This window comes from Drosophila eugracilis, unplaced genomic scaffold, assembly GCF_018153835.1.
Source record: "Drosophila eugracilis isolate 14026-0451.02 unplaced genomic scaffold, ASM1815383v1 contig_367, whole genome shotgun sequence".
NCBI lineage: Eukaryota > Metazoa > Arthropoda > Insecta > Diptera > Drosophilidae > Drosophila > Drosophila eugracilis.
The window spans coordinates 3323264-3342606 of record NW_024573224.1 but is presented as its reverse complement, the minus strand read 5'-3'; the positions used below and the strand labels follow the sequence as shown (position 1 = coordinate 3342606).

General features: G+C 43.8%; 1 protein-coding gene across 2 annotated transcripts in view; it reads right to left on the bottom strand.

Annotated features, from left to right (window-relative positions):
• LOC108113738 (titin) overlaps positions 1–19132 on the bottom strand; it is a 39115-nt gene extending 19983 nt beyond the window's left edge. Inside the window, exons 1-3 of one of the 2 annotated variants that reach the window (XM_041818780.1) lie at positions 19066–19132; positions 17363–17646; positions 1912–2018 (exon numbers count right to left, since the gene is read on the bottom strand). In XM_041818780.1, coding sequence (XP_041674714.1) covers positions 1912–2005 — 94 coding nt within the window. In that variant the 5' untranslated portion in view covers positions 2006–2018; positions 17363–17646; positions 19066–19132. Of the gene's footprint in view, positions 1–1911; positions 2019–17362; positions 18945–19065 lie in introns of those variants that run through there. The other variant, XM_041818779.1, reaches the window with a different exon arrangement.
• Positions 19133–19343: the final 211 nt, after the last annotated feature.

Here is a 19343-nt window from a genome sequence, read left to right as displayed (position 1 = left end):
GAGATTCTTTAATAAGCATGAGAAAAACAAGAAACGAACTCACGTTCAAAGTTGATTGATGAAAACGCCCCAACGAGCAAAAAAAAAAAAAAGCCCGAGCCAAATTGAAATTGGCGTCTTCACTTCGTGGCTTATAAAATAATGATAATGTGTGGCGGCTACCGGTTGGGAAGATCGCTCGTTTTTATCGACCTTGAGCTTGAATTAAGGCTCGAACTTGATGGCCAGCTGAAATTGCATAACGTTGCCTCGACAAACTCTCAAAAGCAATTTGGTTATCTCCAGCTTGATGGCTGCGCAAACAATTGGCATGGATCGATGGATAGATCGATCGATCGATGGACGCTTTGGCTTTTTGTTATGACGCAAATGCCACTTGTTGTGAAGTATGTATGTATCTCAAGTTTATATATCATATCATCGCATAGGAATACTTATGGTATCTGACATTTTGCGCTAGTTCCATTGATTTATGGCTCGCAGCTGTCGGCGGCGGAGTTAGAACTACATATAGTTGGAGGAGATACAAATGTATCTGTTGAGTCATGCTCATATTTATAATGGAACAATTCAATTACCAGACCCTGCTGGGAAACTCTTCTCATGCCGCCAACCCCGAAGTTCATCAAACCCAAAGAGTCCAAAGCTGGCGGCCCCATGTCCGTCTTTGAGTCCGAGTCCATTAGGCCGTTTTGTTGGCCCGGCTTGTTAGTGTTACCGATTTGTGACTGTGTGTAATAATCAATAAGTAGGTGAGAAACCCTGGCGGGGCAATCTATGTTTAAAACACCATGGGTTCTATCCACAGCTTTCCGCCTCTTCGTTTGCCCATTCACAAAACACAAAATTCTTTTCCACTTTATTTCCCTCTTTGTCAGAGATCCATTTCCATATGCAGCTATGTCGGCTCGGACATGTGTTAATGAAAATTCCAAGAATTCTGAATACTGAATGCATGCATCGTGGTATCGTGGAGCTGAGAGCATGGAGTACCCATGAATGTGGGTCAACGAGCTGACTATTGTCGCCTATCGTTTTGACTGGGCCAAATCAGTCAGTCAGCCAGTCAGTCAGTCCATAGAGCTGAATACCCGGAGTTCTTCTCAGTTCGTTTTGGCTGTCGAACCATTGCCATTGCCTGTTTATTGAAAGCCCATTAAACAATGGCTCTGACTCTGGGCCTTCTCCGGTTATGGACCGGATGATTGGTGGGTACCCTCGAGTGGCAGTAACTACGTTTCGGTTTTGGCATTCGTTGACCGATATTCTTTAAAGCCCAGCCCGTGGAAAATGCAGTGTTCTTCTCTCTTTTTTTTGGGTTTATTTGAGTCTAAGTTCTGTTTAAACAAGTCGTTAAATCGAACACGCCCAAGAACCAGGAAGACACCGTTGCATCGCCTTTTATTGCCCGAGTAAATGTGAAAGTTAACACATTGCTCAGTTCTCTGTGTTCTTTTTTTTTTTTTTAGCCAGATGAGGTCGATGCAGATGGGCAGTTGACGGGTAATGATGGTTTAGGCCATTAGCACTTGCTTTTAATTATGGCCCAGCCGCCTCCGCTCAGTTCCACTCGATTTCAATTAAAGACATTTGGGATAACCCCGAAGAGCCGTACCTAATTAGATTTTCTCGCTCCCCATGAAAATGCAACAGACTTTCGGTCAGTGTCAGTGTCAGTTAGAATGACCCCTGACCCTGGTCAAGTGAAAACGGCAGCTGTTGCCAGCTGATGGCAATTTGCCACAATGGCTTTAATTAGTGCGAAAATCCATGGACTTGCAGGCGATTTATGGCAAAATAATCAAAATAGAAAGGACAGATGGGCGGATTGTGCAGGCAAAGTACTTAGGTACTTAGCTAGCTGGATAGCTGGGCTAAACATAATTTATGTTGACATAATAAACCACTTACCGGCTTGTGTGGGTATCAGGGCCATGGCCAGTAGGACGAGCGCCAGATACAGCAGCTCCTCGAGTCCCGGCGGACTCGAACGTCTTCTTGTCATCTTGTGGTTGTAACTGCAATGAAGATGAAAGTGGGATACGGGAGTTTAGTACGTGCTAACAAAAGGACTGGCATTGGGGGAATGGGTTTGACATTCTTGCGGACAGCCCGTTTAACCCTTAAATAACAATCAAATCGGTCGGCAATATGTTCCTTAAACGACTGGCACTTCATTAAAAAAGCATGACAAGGCGCATGCCGCATGGCCCCCTCAAACCAGCGTGTCTCAATTTATTTTCTTCTTACTTTTCCCTCTTTTTTTTTTTGAAAATTTTTCAATGGCCTTACAAAAGCAATTTACGTGCACAAACAGCAGAAAAGCAGAAATTTCGGGGCGGGTGGGAGAGTTGACATGTGAGCCGCCAAATACCAAAACCGAAAAACCACCACTGGCAGCACCCCTCCTCGTATGTCCTGTCCTGTCCCGTTTCGTTTTTGGTCCTGACTGGCTGTTTTTCTTCAATTGTTTGCGGAAATCACTTGTTTGCCGATTTGACAGATGTGCAATTTTCCCTGACATGCCCGTCCTGTCCCGCCAACTCAACCCTCCGGCAACTTCCTCATGCTCTCTTTTTCAGAGGTCAGAAATCGCTGGATTTGTATCTGTAACTCGAATGCCCAAAAGTATCCTGCCAAGTTTTTCCGCTGCTGATTGAAAATGTCACGAGCACGCAAAAGGAAAACTTCCAGAAATTGGACAACACCTCAACCCACCCCACCCAGACTGTTTCCCCCTCTCTGCTGATCCGAAGATCCGGTGATCCCATCGTTATAATTAGCAGGCGGCAACCGCCACATATCACGGCTTATCGGTTGACAACTGGCCAGGCTGGGTATATAGTTAGGTTTATTTTATTGTCGCCCTATAATGGCATCGAATGGCCGGCGACACATACGCTTCATATTTTCATTTATTAGCCCAGTTCGCTTGTCGGCTTTTATTTGCTTTATGTTACTTTAATCAAGTCCCATGAGATGCAACACGTGATTCCATTGAGGGGTTGCTCCCCCAAAAGGTTTCTTTTTTTAGAGGGGTTGGATGCTGAGTGCTGGTCTGAGTGCTTGTGTTTGTTAGGGGGCGTGGCTGTTGGGTATGTTATCCAATTTGATACATTCCATAAAGCAATAAAACTTCCACCTAAGCGCAATGGGGTCGAAAGTGCCAGAGAGTGTTGAAATTAATGTCAGGATTTTCAGCCCAAAATAAGTGTAATAGAATACACTACTAGGAGGTTTTTACGAGGAAATTTTTATTCAGGATTTTCTTTTTAAGCGATGGCTATATCACTTTCCTTCTTTGGAAACTCCTACTTTGGCACGATTATCGATCAGATTAACCCTGACTAACCATGGTATCTAGAACCTGCGACAGGATTAATACCAATACCATCTGGTTACCCCATCTTAGGGGGCCTTACATCCATCCAGCTTCCCCTTCCGCCATTCTCTTGAAATCCGAGTGGTTTCAGTTTCCCCCAGCGCCCAGGCCGCAGATTGCTTCCACTCGCTCGCTAACGAAACAGGCAAATAAAAATCGGCTAATGCTCGACTCAGGCTGGGGCTCATCATAAATGCGCGAATTGTGCTCATTAAAATGCAGGCATGGCAGGAGTCAGGGGGCAGGGGGGCTTCCCCGGGAGCCACAAATAGCATTGCTGCGTGCCGTGGCAACAGCGAAAATAACAAGGGGATATGCAACACACGAAGCCGCCTCGGCCAGGTTGAAAGATTGCTCCATGGTTGCTGGGTTGCTGTACGATGGATGTTGGATACTAGATGCTGAATGCTGAATGCTGGATGATTCCCAATGCCAAGGCAGTAGCATCAGCATCCTCGTCTGCTTTTCAGCCAGAGAAGCGGCATGTTGATGACGAGTTGACATGACGAGCGACAATAACAATAATGATAATCTCACACTGCTGCGATGGCTAAGATGATGATGATGATGATGATGCTGATGATTATGGTGATGGTGAGCCCGACTGACTGACAACGGAAGCGACACAAACTGGCTATTAGTTGCCGGCCAAAATGGCACTTGTTCTAAAGCTATTAGCAACACACACACGAGCAACATGTTGCTGCTGTGGCAGCAACTAGCAAGCATCAACATCAACATCAACATCCAGAAAGTAAGCAGCAACTTGTTGCGGTAATTATTCCGCCGTAGCTAAATGGTAAACAATTTTTATTCTTTCGTATTTCTTGAGCATTTCAGTATTTGGGTTAAGACCAAATAAAGGGGTGGTCACCAGCAGCCAGCCAGCCAGCTGGCGGAGTGGCCATGTGTGTGACACAAATTCAATTTGTGAATGAAGTGGCCAAAAGCTGCTGCACTCGGGAGATAGAAACTTTTTACCCAAAACGAGGCAGGCGCTTGTTAACTTGGCCAACTTGGCCAGGGGCGTATATCGGTCATGGGAAATTTGCAAGATTTTTCTCTTTCTATTTTTTTGTTTTTTTTTGGAAATGCTGGCAAGGGCAAGGCTAGCAATGCATCTTCATCCAACAATGGAATGGCCATGTGCGTTATGAGAAATGTATTCAGGTCCAGGAGAAGACTCCATGCGTGAAGTGGTATCTGTATTTGCATAGTGAGGGGAGGAGGAGGGGACCTGGCAACTCCTACTTCTTGGCCAGGTCGAAATGCCCACAAAGGGTAGCCAGCGGACAGGCTGGGAAATTGCCAGGGGAGCAGAGTTGCCTTTGCGCATGCGTGGAGTTGCAGTGGCAGTTGCATCTGGCAACTTGCAACTCCCAGTTCTCGTTCTCCATTTCTCATCTCTATACATATTCCCCCCAGTTGCACAAATTGCGGCCCAGCTGCAGCTGAGCTGCTTGGGGCATAGCTCTAATATAAATGTGTGGCACTCAAAGCGGCGAACAAACGAAAATTTACATTTTACCAAGGCAGACGGCCTCAATGGAGGGTGGGAAAATTTCCCAGCTAGGCCAACCATGGGCAGCATTTTGACAGTCGGGGCACGAGTTTTGGGTGAGGAGAGGAGAGGAGAGGGCATCAGGCATCAGGCATAAGGCAATGGAAATGGAAAAGCCTTCGTTAGCATATCAAAAGGTGTCTCTTGTCAGAGAGCTATCTTGTGTCGGCTGTCGTGTCCGATGTCTCTTGTCCGTGTGTCTGCACGAGATTTGTACCATGACCCACAAATACACTTTGGCGCACGCATCTAACGACGACCCATCGACATCGACTAGATCCCAGCCATAGATCGATGGCAATTTGCAATTTGCAAGCTGCAACTGTTCGGCCTGGAGCTTTAATTGGATTCTGGCCATGGTATCAAATTGACATTTAGCACACAGAGGAGTCTTTGGTTCTCGAACCCGATCCGATCTGATACATAGCGATACGATCCTGCGATCTCCCCATTCTAGGTCCCCCCCATCAGAATGCCGCAGTTTTGACCCCAACCTCACGCGTCCATCTAGAGAGGGTTCCCCTCTCTCAATTCCAGCAAGCTTATCGCATTACATTTCTTCGATTGCAATTGAAATTGCAATTGCTGTTGCAGTTGGATGTTGCTGTTGCTGTTGCAGTTGGTGTTGCTTTTGCCTGGCGTTAATTTGGTTTTGTGTTCTTCGATCGCCGCAGTGCCACACATTTAACGGTCCACCAACAGCAGCAATTGCAAATTGCATTTTTTGTTATTTTATTTTTATTTCACTGAGCCCGCTTTTGTTCTGTACACTAAGGGAAATATAAAGATTCTAGAAATTCTATAGAATAAGATCTTACTACTTCTTTTTTCTCAGTGTTCTTGCTTTTGCACGTCATCCTCATAAATCTGATGTTGCTGCTGCTGCTGCTGCCAGTAAACCCTAACACGTGTGCCTATTGCCTATCGATTCTATGGCATAGTTTTGGCCAATTGCTGGCCAAATTGTTGTGGCTTGAACTAGGGAGTACGGCCAATTTGCAGTTGGCCTTTAGGAATGTCCGACCTTGCAATTGCATCAGGCATTCAATGTCCGGTGCAATTTTGTTGCAACAATTACGGGAAAAAGAGTGTTAGAAATGAGATTGGAATCGTTGGGGGAGATTGTTAGATTTGTTAGATGCAAATCAACGACCCCATGCAAATTTGAGCTTGGCCTTAGTACCGATCGACCTTGTGTGGCACTTCGTCGGCAACATCTTCAGCGGCCAAATTGAAGGAGTTTGGCTTGAGATTAATAAAGCTCACTCCGCGAGACGAGCACGATCTGCAAACATAACGGTGCCGAGTGGCCAACAAGCAAACAAACGCGCCAAAACCGAACTTCTTTGGAGACCGACTTGTGAGTCACTTGTCGGCATGCGGAAGCTGCCCAGCACGACTCCACGGATTGCAACTCCTACACTGGCAAAAAACTGGATAGTACTGAGTCGGGATAGAAATATGTTTAAAACCAAACTAGTGAGTTCTTTTTAGTTATTTTTCTTCAAGTGATGAGTATCTAAGAGCTGCAACGCCAACGCCAACTTGCAACAGCAACATCAACTGGCAACTGGCAACAGCAACTCCTTTTCCACCGCCAGCAGCGCGACGGCAATTTGCCATTTTCGCTGTGTCGGAGTCGGCACTTGAACTGGATTAGTTGCCTGCCCGCCTTGATTTGTGACAAATCTTGATGACTCTGGCTACCGAGTGCTTGCCTGCAGCATCCAGCATGCAACCAGAAGCTACAGTTGCTAGTTGCTAGTAGCCAGTAGCCAGTAGCCATATGTGGAGTGACCCAGCAGCACAGCTTTACTAGCAACAGAAACTGTGGAAGATCGTGAGCTGATTTTGTTTTGAGCCTCATTTTTTTCGCTTGCCACAAATTTCTCTTTTTCTTGGGGTCAAGTTTGTTGCCGAAGAAGCGTTCTGATTTCCCTGACTAAAGCCAACTGCAAATGCAGCTGCATGCGATTTCTAGCTTTGCCAGTGACTAATGAGCCTCCCCTTTTGCGCGGTTCGCTTAATTAAAATCAACATCACAATTAGGCATTTCGCCTGGAGGGGCACTTTCGGGGTCAGTTTTCAGCGCGATTTTCCATACGTGATTATGAATTGGAGAGCAGCACAGCTTGTTCTGGGCCATTGGACACCGTTTGGCCCAAAAACCAAACGAAAACTTAACGACGCCTACACGTGTCTCTTGGCAGACACAGTCGACTAGGTTATACAATGTTCAAATTGATTTGCAAATTTGAGCCATAAAACCCAGAAAGAGCCGAATCAAGGTGGTCAAAAACACTCAAGGAATATAAATGCGTTTCGAGCGGAATCTATTGGCTAAGAAAATTCACTAAAAAAAACTGAACTTTATCTAAAAATATCTAATTAAAGTGAATCATTTGATCTTTAAGTTATGATTTTCGAGAGAGTTACTGCCCCATCTGAACGCCTTCTAGCCCAGCAAACTGGTTCTAATTATGCCAAAGCCGCAGTATATGCGTTCAATTTGAATAGAGCCAGTCCAAAAACAGTTAGCCAAATAAACGTAAGCGTAAAAGCTTTGTGTTTTTTTTTGTTTTTTCTTTCTTTTCATTTTGGCTACGTGATTTGGGAGTAGATTTTGCGAAAAGTGGATCAATGAGCTTGCTCGTTTTTGGCGCGTTTGTCGGATCGAGACTCGTTAATGTGATTACTCATGGCCATGTAATTTTGGCATGTGAAGTGCTGGCCAAAATTAGAGCCAGGAGGATGCTATGGCATCTACATAGCTTGGCATGGGAAAGGCCCGGATGCGACTCTATTTCGCCAGAGCCGTGATGTCATGGAGCTGTTTATTCTCATTGCTTTCGACTACCGATCTGCAAGTCAGCATCGATCATTCCCATTTGGTGACTCATTGGCCAGTTGGATAATTACAAATGCCCAGGGCGAACTGGCTTAAAGTCAATGCATCTCATACATGTACCCACCACCCCCTCTCCGATTGAGGAGCAAAAACAAAAACACAACCAAGTCTGGGTCTGGAGTTGTGGGCTCCAATGGTCTCATCCTTGGTCTTGGCCGCTTCGAGGAATTCACTTGACTTGGCCAGTCTAATGCTGCCAACCAGGAAATGCCAATCAATGAGGAATACATGCGTTGTTGTCCGCCGATAGAGAGCTGGAGTTGGACCTGAAGCTAAAGCTAGAGCTGGAGTCGAAGTCGAAGTCGCTGTCCCTGTCTCTGTCGCTGCCTCGGCAAAACAAATAAATTAAAAATTGCATTAAAATGTAGAAAATGAAAAACGTTGCCTTTTCCAGCTGATTTCAGGTAGGCAGACAGTCAGAGTGCCAGTGCCCCAGCCAGTTCCTGAGCCGCTGGCAGAGAGGATGGGCCGGCTCGGGTTAAAGGCATATAGCTGGCACATAGCTATAGCATATGGAGCCACAGCCTATAGGAGCATATAGCATATGGCATAGCTGTGCTGTCAACTTGAAATCGCACGTTTTCCTACGCGCTACAAAGTCGCGTCGCGATGCCGATCGAGGAGCTTTGGTGGCTTCGACTTGGACAGGGCAAAATGTGCTAAAATATGCGCAAACAGCCAAACAGCGAGGGAAGGCTGTGGTCTTAACCTGGCCCAGACCAGGCCAGACTGCAGCATAAAGTCATGGCACTCACACTGCAGCTGCAAACTGCAAACTGCTAAATCCAAGTTTAAACCCCTAGAAGAACCAATGCGGACGCCGCCACCGCCGCAGCCGCATATGAGTGAGTGTTTTAAATCATGCTGCCTGCCAAAGTCATGATTCATATACCGTTAGCTGCTCATTTCCACACAAATAAATCCCGAAAAGCGCATCCCATTCTGGCCAGGCCAAAAGGCGATTCCTGGCCCATTCCCACTTGAGAGTCAGACCGATCGAACGGCGCCCAAAGAGCACAGACGGCGATCTTGGGTATCTCTGCGTCCTATGACCAATTTCACAGGTGCTCCAGGCTTCAGCGAGTTTCGATTTATCAGCTTAACTACCATCATATATCGAATCAGAGGAGTAGAAGGAGGTGGAGGAGGAGGAGGTCTTAGACCCCCATCGAACCACTTAATTATGCATAAAAGTTGCCCTTTCTTTGCTGGCATTTATCCACGTGCAGGCAAATAATTAAAATGATGTTCCGTCATTAAGAGATGGACGTGAGATTTGGTCCGGCATTCCAGTTCATTGAGAAAACAAATTTACCCCAGCAATTTCACTTTTATTTGGCCAGTCCAGTTTGGGGCCAGTTTATTTGTTTGGTAATGCCCCCACCGGACAAAGGAAAGTGTTCTTCGAGCGATATAAAAACCTATTAAAAGACCGCCATGGAAAGTGGTTTACTTGGTAAAAGTTATGCAGGTGTGCTGCCTTCGGGCCTTTGCAAACAACTTTTTTTTAGTTTTTTAAGGTTCTTTATCTACTATATCTAGATCTAGAATTTTTTATATTTTCCAGTCCCTTTACAACGGTTACTGCACTTTACACTTTGGCTTTTCGGACCCCATCATAAACTAAACTAAACTAAACTAAAGTAAAGTTAAAACCTCACGCGTTGCGCACTTCCGAGAATGTTCGGAACAGAAAAAAAGATAAAAAAAAGAAGATAAATATAACCGAATGAGAGAGATGAAATGAAATGAAATTGAATTTCATGGCTAGTCAAGTTGGCTATTACGCTGGCAGAAGAATAAGCCAGTGGGGGGCTATTAAACCCCAACCAGTTTTTATTCCTATTAACAGAGGCGGGTTCTTAGAACCGACCGACGGCACTGCGAGGCATTTTTCGGGTAAGAGTTTCCGCATTATGATGCTCGTATATAAATATAAATAGTTGCCATAACACTTGACGGAATGACTGTGCCATCGAGCACACGTATACCTAATTAGAAGCGCCCACAGCGGACTCTGCCCGCTTGATAAACGATCTAAATCAGGCACTGCGAGAAAAGTCTACTAACTCTATGTTCCTTCTTTAATTATAAAAAAGAGAATTTCTAAATCATTTCCTGAGTGTTCTTGGTGGGTAATCAACTTCACCCCAAAATGAGGGTAGCCTTCATCAAGCTCACAATTTATTTTTCAAAAATTTTTAACTCAATTTATTAACGCCTGCAAATTGGCTTGGAAATTGACTTTACTTTCGCGGATGATTTCAACCCTGCAAACTCTTAGCTAATTGCATATTGAGCCAAAATAAATTGACTGCTCGATATATGGATTTTTGCCCCGCTCTCAACCATTATAAATTATGCAGCGACATTTTAAACACGAATTTCAACTTTGCCATCAATTTCATGGCCATTGTGCTCGGCCAACTGCAAGTGTCATTCATGCCACAAAAGCCGCTGACCTGTCCACTCGGAAATGGCAAAACATTTATTTTGCATTTCAATTAGAAGGCAAACGTATTGTTTTCCAACTCAATTGAAGCTCCGGCTCTGATCTCAACTCGACGTGGGCTTTAAGCTGACTACTGAAAAATGGCAAAAGAAGAAAAAAAAAAACAGAAAGGGTTGCAAAAAGCCACAGGAACGAGGGGGCTAACACTTGAAGGCAATGAAGTCAAGTGGCAAAGGCAAAACAATGCAGAAGCGTTGGAATTTGCTAACCCCAGCCAGAACAGGGATATGCCAGGATAAGGATGTGCCGGATAGTCAACCTGTGTGTGTGCCTTGCTCGGTGCCCTCTTCAATAATGAGCGCCATGTCTAAGGATGAAAGCAGCTGCATATTGCTGCTGCTCATCAGGCTCGGCTCAAAGTCCCTGTCGAGGCACGCACCTTACCGCACCTGGCCACCCGCCACCCAGGACTACACCGATAAAGGAGTTGCTCTGATTGCTTCCCTTGCTGCTGCATAAATTAGATGGCATTGTGCAGCCTCCCCATTTTTTTCCCCCTTCCTCTGATTTTATTTCATTCTTGCTTGCTTCATTTCGCGACTCAATTTGCTGACTTTTATTGTTTCAGCGCCGAACGAATGCACTGCTAAATTATTTATTTATGCAAATTGAAGCAGTTAAGCAGCGCAGCAGAACAAAAAGTGCAGCCATTTGTTTGCTGTCCAATTTATCATTGCATACTTCTCTGCGCGCCGACAGACTGACGTCTCAATTACCTTTCACCCATTCGCAGTGCTTGGCTAGAATGTCATCAGAAATGGAGTTTACATACCTAAAATGAGAGAGAGAGAGAGAGAGAATGGATTAGCAAAGTTGTGATTGATCATTAGAGCCCACAATCGATCGAAATCGGAATGTAAATCAGAAGAAAACAAGAGTCAAGACCACGAAATTGGGTCAGCTAGAAATCTACGCACACAAAACCTGATATATATGTATATATATAGTATAGCAGACCATTGAGTTCCGACTGTCGTCATCATAAGGGTGGTCAAACTGTTTATTATTCGGACACAACATTTAATTGAACTGATTTATATTTATTCGCGGGGTTTTTATTATGTGACTAAGCCGGGTGACTGAAATTCCTGTGTATGATCGTTGATTAAACAAAACACCGAAAGCTGATGACTGGGGAATTTATATAGCCATCAAACTGAATTCGGAAAGTGCCAATAAAACACCGTAGAAGCTTCCAGCTCATTATGGATTTCAGCCAGCTTCTATGTGAACCGCAATAAGAAGTCTAACATAGGCCCATAATGAGCTCAATTTTATAGTCCATTCGACCGATCAATCTCCATATCATCATCTATCGCCCGTTTCTCACATACAACCAACCAATACCTTAACCATTTGCAATATTTCGCCGCCTTAAAACTTAACTGTATTTCTTTTATGGCTTACTTATTTACTTGGCCCAATACAATGGAAATTAATTTCATTCACGAATCGTAGAAACATCTTCACCGCTCTTTTTTTTTCGTCTTTTGGGCCCGCGGGCCTCTCAACTAGTTTTTATGTTTTTATGTTTTTTTGGGATTTTGGCTTTCGGCCCCGTCGATTTCTTTTGGCCATTCAAACAGGCGACGACTTTTCGCATATTTTCTCACAAAACAAAAAAGTGGCAGAAAAAAAGAAAGAAAAGAATTTCTCGATCTCGAAGCATGGAGAAGAAACGGCCAAGTTGATTTGCCTATTTGGCTTTTTGGTTTCTGGCCTGAGGGTAATTGCAGCTGCCGGCCCGGGCGATTGAATTAATTTATTGGCTTTGGGCCCTGATATTTGCTGGCGCACCGTTGACTTAATTGTGCTGGCCCCATAACTGTTATTTTTTGGATATCTTTTAGACCCGTTTTCGGGGCCAACAACAGCAGCTGGGACAGCAGTAGTAGTCGCCGATAATAACCGGCAAAATATATTTAATTTGTGCAACAAACAAACAGAGTATTGGCCATCGTGCGCGTTGACACCTTGACCGCATTGAATGTTTGGCCCTACTTTACTCTATTGGCCTTATTGGCCATTATGCTCGCCATTTGAAATTGAATCAAATTATATTTTCTAGAGCTCTAAGAGCTCCATGCCAAAATGCCTTCCAGGGATTTTCGAGCAGGCACGAGTTAATGGACCTCGGAATGGCTTAAATGGCCAGTCCAGAGAGTTACGCCCATCCTTTACCCAAATGACTGTTAGGTTGCATTAACACTCCAGCGAATGGACCATTAAAAGGCACTTGCCAAATGCATTTTGTGGCTGATAACAGGCATTACGCATACACCAGATGGGGGCAGCTAGAGGTTTAGATTCAGCAGAGCTATAAAGAAATGGCCAATGGAATCTATGTCGCCATTTGGTTCCGCTCGTTCCGCACACTTTTTCTTTCTACCGTCTGACACTTTCTTTGGCTATTGAACTCGAAAGCATCGGTTGCAAACCAGATCGTAGCCGCAGCTCCAGCACCAGCGCAACTTCAAAAACTTCCGAGAGACATCAAGAAAGGCAACTCCAGCAGAGGCAACAACAATTTGGGTTAGAGAAATTCGCGCCCCACCACGACACACTTTAAAGTCGGAGTTCTTGCCACAAGTTCCATGGGTTCTAGACCACGATTTAACCTTGGCTGGCTGGCTACTTGGGCGTAATGCGAGACAAGTGTCGTCGCTTAGTCGTAATGTGCTTAGTTGCGCTTACTTTCTTTGCCGGAGAGCTGGGTCCATGGGGACACAGAAAGAGTCACAATGCTAATGCCGCACATAAACCGATTTACTCAATTAAACTTTAAAATCGCACACAAAAAAAAAGAGAACTAAAAACTGACTTGCGGGAATGATGTTCGCTTTGGTTTGGTTTCGTTCAAGTGTCTTTGAGTTGTGAGCAGAAAATGGACAAGGTGAAAATGGGCGAAAACCAAAAATAAAATCAAAATTTAATTTGTTAAGATTGCTTGTGTCGATCTCTTGAACATGCATCTTCGGTTATCTCAAGTTAGCCAGATAATATATCAAAACGGCTAATGGATATTGATATATATATATTTAGCAGAGGAAAACACAAAAGCCATTAGCTTGCTATACATGTGTCATTTGTCTAATTTTAAAAACAAACTAATAGCCAAAGTAAACTAACTATGGGGGGTCTGTCTTAAGTTATGATCTAAGCCATTGTTAAACAGGTGCTTTGATTTGGTTTCTGTAAGAAATTAAAGCTCATAAATCTCTATATCCTCTTTATAAGTCAAACTAAACTTACCAATTAGAAAAAGTTCATCTCTCAGAAAGGTCTGACATAATTTCAGCATATTTAAAGCCATGAAACCCTGATATTGGCCATCGACAGGGCCTGTTTTTTGTGTGTTATAGGTTCAGACATGGTCGTAATCGGATTAACTGATAACCGAGTGTGACAGTCACGCCCGGAGTGGCTTGCATCTGGCAGATACCAGATACGGCGAGATGGCAGATACGAGATGCATGACCCGGCCTCGGCTCATTAGGCTTTCGCACAGCTTTTCACTCAATTAGCGCAGCATATCATTTGCATACAGTGGGTCTAATTAAATTATGCGATGTGATGGGACGCTACTGCTCCTCCTCCTCCTCCTCTTCCGCCTCCTGTCTTTCAGGTTCTGGCTTCTGGTGGTCTCTTCACTTGCCTAACGGCAAAATGGGAGCCCAACAATGAGACATTAGCCTGGGCCAGCCTATCATTATGTAATTTGTCCGGTTCTTGGTTCTCGGCTCCTTTCTTTTTCAGATCTTATGATGTTATGTTAGTATCATGGTATCATGGTATTCTTGGTGTGCTGATGTCAGAGCTCAGGTGTGCCGGGCCCGCATCATAACTTAAAATAGTAGCTTCATGGCAGCCAATTAAATATTTTAAAGACTTTTTTTTTTTCTGCGCATTTCGGCAGAACGCGGAGGGAGCTGTCCTCCGCAGTTGCTTTAATCTTTCTTCTTCCAAGAGACGAAAATTAAAATAAATTAACATACAAGTTAAAGAGCAAGAGAGCCCAAGAAGCAGCCAAATAAACTTGGCTGCAGCTTCTTTTAATTGTTATGATAATTTTCTTAGCCAAAAGACTTTGGGCCAACTCAGTACAACCTGCTCATATATCACAAATTCACAAATCACAGAGTCACAAAGAAAGCGTCTGAACAAAAGACATGAATATTGAAAGTGACTATGGAAAGTCACGGATCTGCTACAGTTCATCAAACCCGCAGGTGGAAGGGAAGTTAAGCATACGCAGCGTGTGCCAGCGATAAGTTCGTAAAAACTTCTCCCAAGGAAACAACCAACTGTCGAACTATGCGATTTGCTCCCCTGTGACTGATGGAGTTCTAACAAAGTTTCTGCCTATCTATCTTTCTATCTCTATTCTCCTATAGGCAACGGAAGTTCGCCACATTGAGGAGACTTCACTTTTTCTTGAATCCACAACCGCAACGGTTGAAACCACATGGCTTAAAGTGCCCTAAGTCGAGGCATTTATGTCATTATTGGCACTGCCTGACTTCGACTCCATGAGAGACATTTTGAGGCATTTTTAATTAAAATGCTGCAACGGCAGATGTGGCATGGAATGTGAAAAAATGCTGAAACCACAGAAAGCAAATCGGAATGGGGCAGCCGCAGCAACTACGACTACAACTAGACTACGTTTCCGATACATGTTTCCTGTTGGCTCATCAATAAATCTGTATTCCTGCTGGCGCCGCTGCAGACAAAACCCCAATGTCAAAATTTGCCCTTCCGCCTAGCAGCTCGCAGCCCGCTTTCCCCGCTCCAAACGGATCAGAATTTTATTTATTTTATTTCCGACCACCAGGAACAGGGACACTTTTACATGGACATCCCCGAATAAAAAACTGGGAGCCACAACCAAACACCTGCTGCTGATGCTGTTGCTGTTGCTGTTACTGTGTTACTGCGGAGTCCAGTCATGGTCAGGGCCCTTTAAATGTCAGACTCTGGCCAGCTGCCAATGAAATCTCTGGCAAACCAAATAACACTCAAAGTCATTTCAGGTTGAAAATGTTTGCCAGCCAGTTGGTCGAAGGGGAAAAGCTAAAAAAAAAAAGAAAGGGAATGGGTTCGATGGTCACATATTGCGGCAGCGTTTTATTTGCATTTTTTATTGGGCCCCCGGCCAAAGGAAGCGGGAACCAGGACCAGGTCTAGGACCACGACCAGGACCTGGACCAAGAACCCATCCTCACCTCCTGCACTGGTAACCACTATAAATATATCGTTTTTGGCTTTCATTTCATGGGGCCGACCGTTTTCATGCGAGGTCTCGTCGGGCTCGTTGTTCAGAGCCATAGTTTGTATTATTTATGGCTAACTAAAAGCTTTTACATTCGGGCAATTTTAGTTTTTACGAGTTTGACAAATGTCGACGACGCTTGCCTGCTGGCCATTTAAAGCTCCGCGCCAGTTGGTGTGGGCATAAATTCTAATTAGAGCCGTTCTCTCTCTGGAAATTTTCGGCCCCGAGCACAGGCTTTTCATAAATTACGCTTAGAAAACAAGCGGGAAACTATTTGCAAAGTTTTTAAATTAGTGATAATTTACATAGAAGAAAGCTTAAGAAGAAATTCTCTGAAAAGTAAGATGAATAAAAATGTTCTAGAAAAAGAAAAGGCTTAAGAATTATTCTAGAAATTTTTAACTCAATTTTTTGCCAAACTTCCTGTAGAACTTAAAAAGGGAAATCCTGGAAAAACTGTTTTTTAAATATTAATTCCTTGGAGAACTCATTTTTGCCTGTGCATGCGGAAACTATTTGCACAATGGCCATGGCCAAGAGACCAAAAGGCCAAAAGGCAGTCTGGGCCTCGGCGCGTGGCAGTTACGTTAGCGGTGCAGTGGTGCAGTGGTGCGGTGGAGCAGTGGTGCAGCAGCTAGCAGCCAGCAGCCAGCAGCCAGTTGTGGATGAATGAGCCAGCCACCGACTGAATGGCTGCAATTTGCACCAGCAGCCGTCGAGCCGAACGGAACCTCTTTTTTTTTTTGTATTTTATTTTTATGAATGAATAACTTTGAGGCCGTTTTAACGCCTGGTTGGCTTTCGCTTTAATTTGGTTGTAAGCAAATTAATTTTTATTAATTGGCAGCCGTAAAGATTAAAGCGGCTTATGCAGGCGCTCAACAGTCAACCCCCCTTGGTCATTGCAACGTTCTGTTAAATGGCCATAATGGGAGGTCTGGTTTTTGCCCTAGAAAGAGTTGACACCCCAGTCGTTCGGGGGTATTCGCAATCGAATGGGGAAAATGTCGCGGAAATGAATAATTACTAAATCGGGCTTTAAGCAATTGCACAACCACGTCACACATGTGCATCAACACCGGTTTAAATAACCCGCAGATGAATTATCATTATTGGCAATAGAAGTTGGCGCTGAGTTGTTTCTAATTTGCTGAAGCTAGTCATGTTGGCTAGTGATTAATAATGAGTAGAGGATCTTGAATTTATAGCTTTGAAATGTTTAAGAAATAAATATGAAAAGTCTTTGACTTAAATACAGAATTTGTTAATGATTTCCTTTAACTTGAGGGAATTTATTTTTAAAAGAAAAATTACAACTTTTGGGGAATAAAATAAATTTAAAAGATTTTGAGTATAAAATTCATGAATTTTGTTTAGTTTTTTCAAAATTAGTTTAATAGAATGTGAATTAAAATAACTCTTTACAAGTTTAAAATAAAAAAGATTTATTTTGCAAATAAATTGCACTAAAAAGACAAATTTTGATTTCTTAATTATAGCCAATCTATAGCCAATTTTAATCAAGTAACTTTTTATTACAAATTATTTTGCAAATTCAGGACTCTTTTGAGTTTTAAAAAATAGAACTTAAAGAGCTCATTAAAATTTTCATTCAGCACTTTTCACACATTTGATTTCCCTTAGTAAATCTTCTTCTAACTCACAATCTCTAACCACAAACAATGTCCTGCCCAAAAAGGACACTCGCTACTTTCGAAACTCACCTTTCTCACTCGAGCAACCAAACGATTTATGTTTGTCGTTTAGAATTCTCCGAATTCTTTGGGATCACTTAGCCACTTTCTTTCTCGATTTGTATCTTTGATTTGTATCTCACAGAGTTATAGGATCCTTTAAATCGCTTTTACACGTAGCTCAACATTTCGCGCACTTTATGGGTTTGTTCAACTCGATAAATATCTTCACTTGTCAGTTTGTTTTATCTTTTTTTCTATAAATTTTTTTGTATATTTTTTTTTATTTCGTTTGTCAGGGCAAAGGTAATCCACTGGAGGTAAAAGGCAAAAGAATGGTTTTTGGCCAACTGAGATGGTTCTGTTGGCGGTTCGTTTCGGCTGCTTGGGGCACCACCAAGATACAACCGCTTCATAAAATTCAAAGAGACTCGGACCCAATAGCTTCTCGCTGCTTATTTATATAGCCTACGTAGCGCGGCGGTTTTTTTTCTTTTCTGTTTTTTTTCTTTCTTTTTTTTTTTTTGAAAATCAAAGGTATGAGCCAGCGACAGCGACGCTGGCTGTGACGCAGGCCGAAAGCAGCAAAAGCAGTAGCAACAACTTGCAGCGGAGAGAGAGCGACGTCGTCGAAAGAGAGCGTTTTAAGAACCCAAACTACAAACACACTCAAATGCTGGGTGAGCAAAGCAAAAGCAAAGGCAAAAGCAAACTGCTCATCAATTGGATCTCACTACGCTGCGGTCGACGTCGGCGTTGGCGTTGGCGTTGGCGTTGACGGCACTGCAGCAGCGGAGTTGCTGCCAACTTGAAGCCGGCTTCAGCGACGCAAACAGCGACGTCGACTGCTCAGCGAGCATGTAACTTTGGCCAAAACCAAAAGCAAAAGCAAGACTCTCGGCTCACACGCTCTTCAACTCGGCAAGTTCTTGGTCTTCGTTGGCAACTTCGTGGTCTTGGTCATGGCCAAAAGTGGAAGAAGAAGAATTGGCCAAGTCGATGATGGCGAAGACGCTGATAATGATGATGATGATGATGATGATGATGATAAAGATGATGACGATGATGCTGTAGTGGATGCTGCTCGTAGTGCTCGTACTGCTCTTGCTGCTGCTTCAGTCAGTCAGTTGGCCATCAAGCGGCTCTTTGCGGTTTGGGCCAAAAGACAAAAAGAAAGAAAAAAAAACAAAAAGAACAAAAGAGAAAAAAGAAAAGCGTCTGAAGGAACCCAGTCAAAATGCAGAGTACTGCCATTTGGAGTACAGGTGTCGACTTCTAATTAAACAAGGCGCTTCACGCACACACAAACACACACACATGACAAATATGGCTGGGGGATTTTGGATTTTTGGCTTGGCCAACTGGTTAACCGGTTCTTGGCCAACTACAGATTCCCTAAGCAAAAGTGCGTGACTCCCGTAGTCTCTGAGTATTGACCTTTCCTATAATTAAAGCCAGTTAATTGTTCCTCTTCGCTTTTGCCTTGCGAAATTCCTTTGTTCGGTTCAATTAATTATTTAATTACTCGACGCCAAGTTGGCAATTTCGCACTTGGCTTTGTCTAACCGTTTCTTATTTTTGTTGTTGTTGTTTTTTTTTTTTGGCCAATAAAAGAAATAGCAAATAGAAGTTGCAAGTCGCGCGCGCGCTCTTCTCACTCACTCACTCACTCAGTCACTTAACCACTTTACTTTACAACCGAGATGAGATGGCCAAAAGCGAGTGCTACCAACCGTTTGAACATCTAAAGATTCTTAGTATCCGGAGCCGGCACGTCCATTACACGACGCGCACGTTTCGCTAATGAACTGAACATTTCCGCTTTGCCGGCATCCTTTGGCCACTTTGTCTGAGCTCAGCTTCTTTGGTCCTTACGCTGCTTGCTGGTCCACAATGGTCCGAAAGTGGCCTTTTTTGGGCCACTGCGCCGGCGCGTGTCGAACATTTGAGCGTGGAATTTGTCGCATTGCCAGCATGGAACACCAATCACCGCAACAACAAAAACAACCAA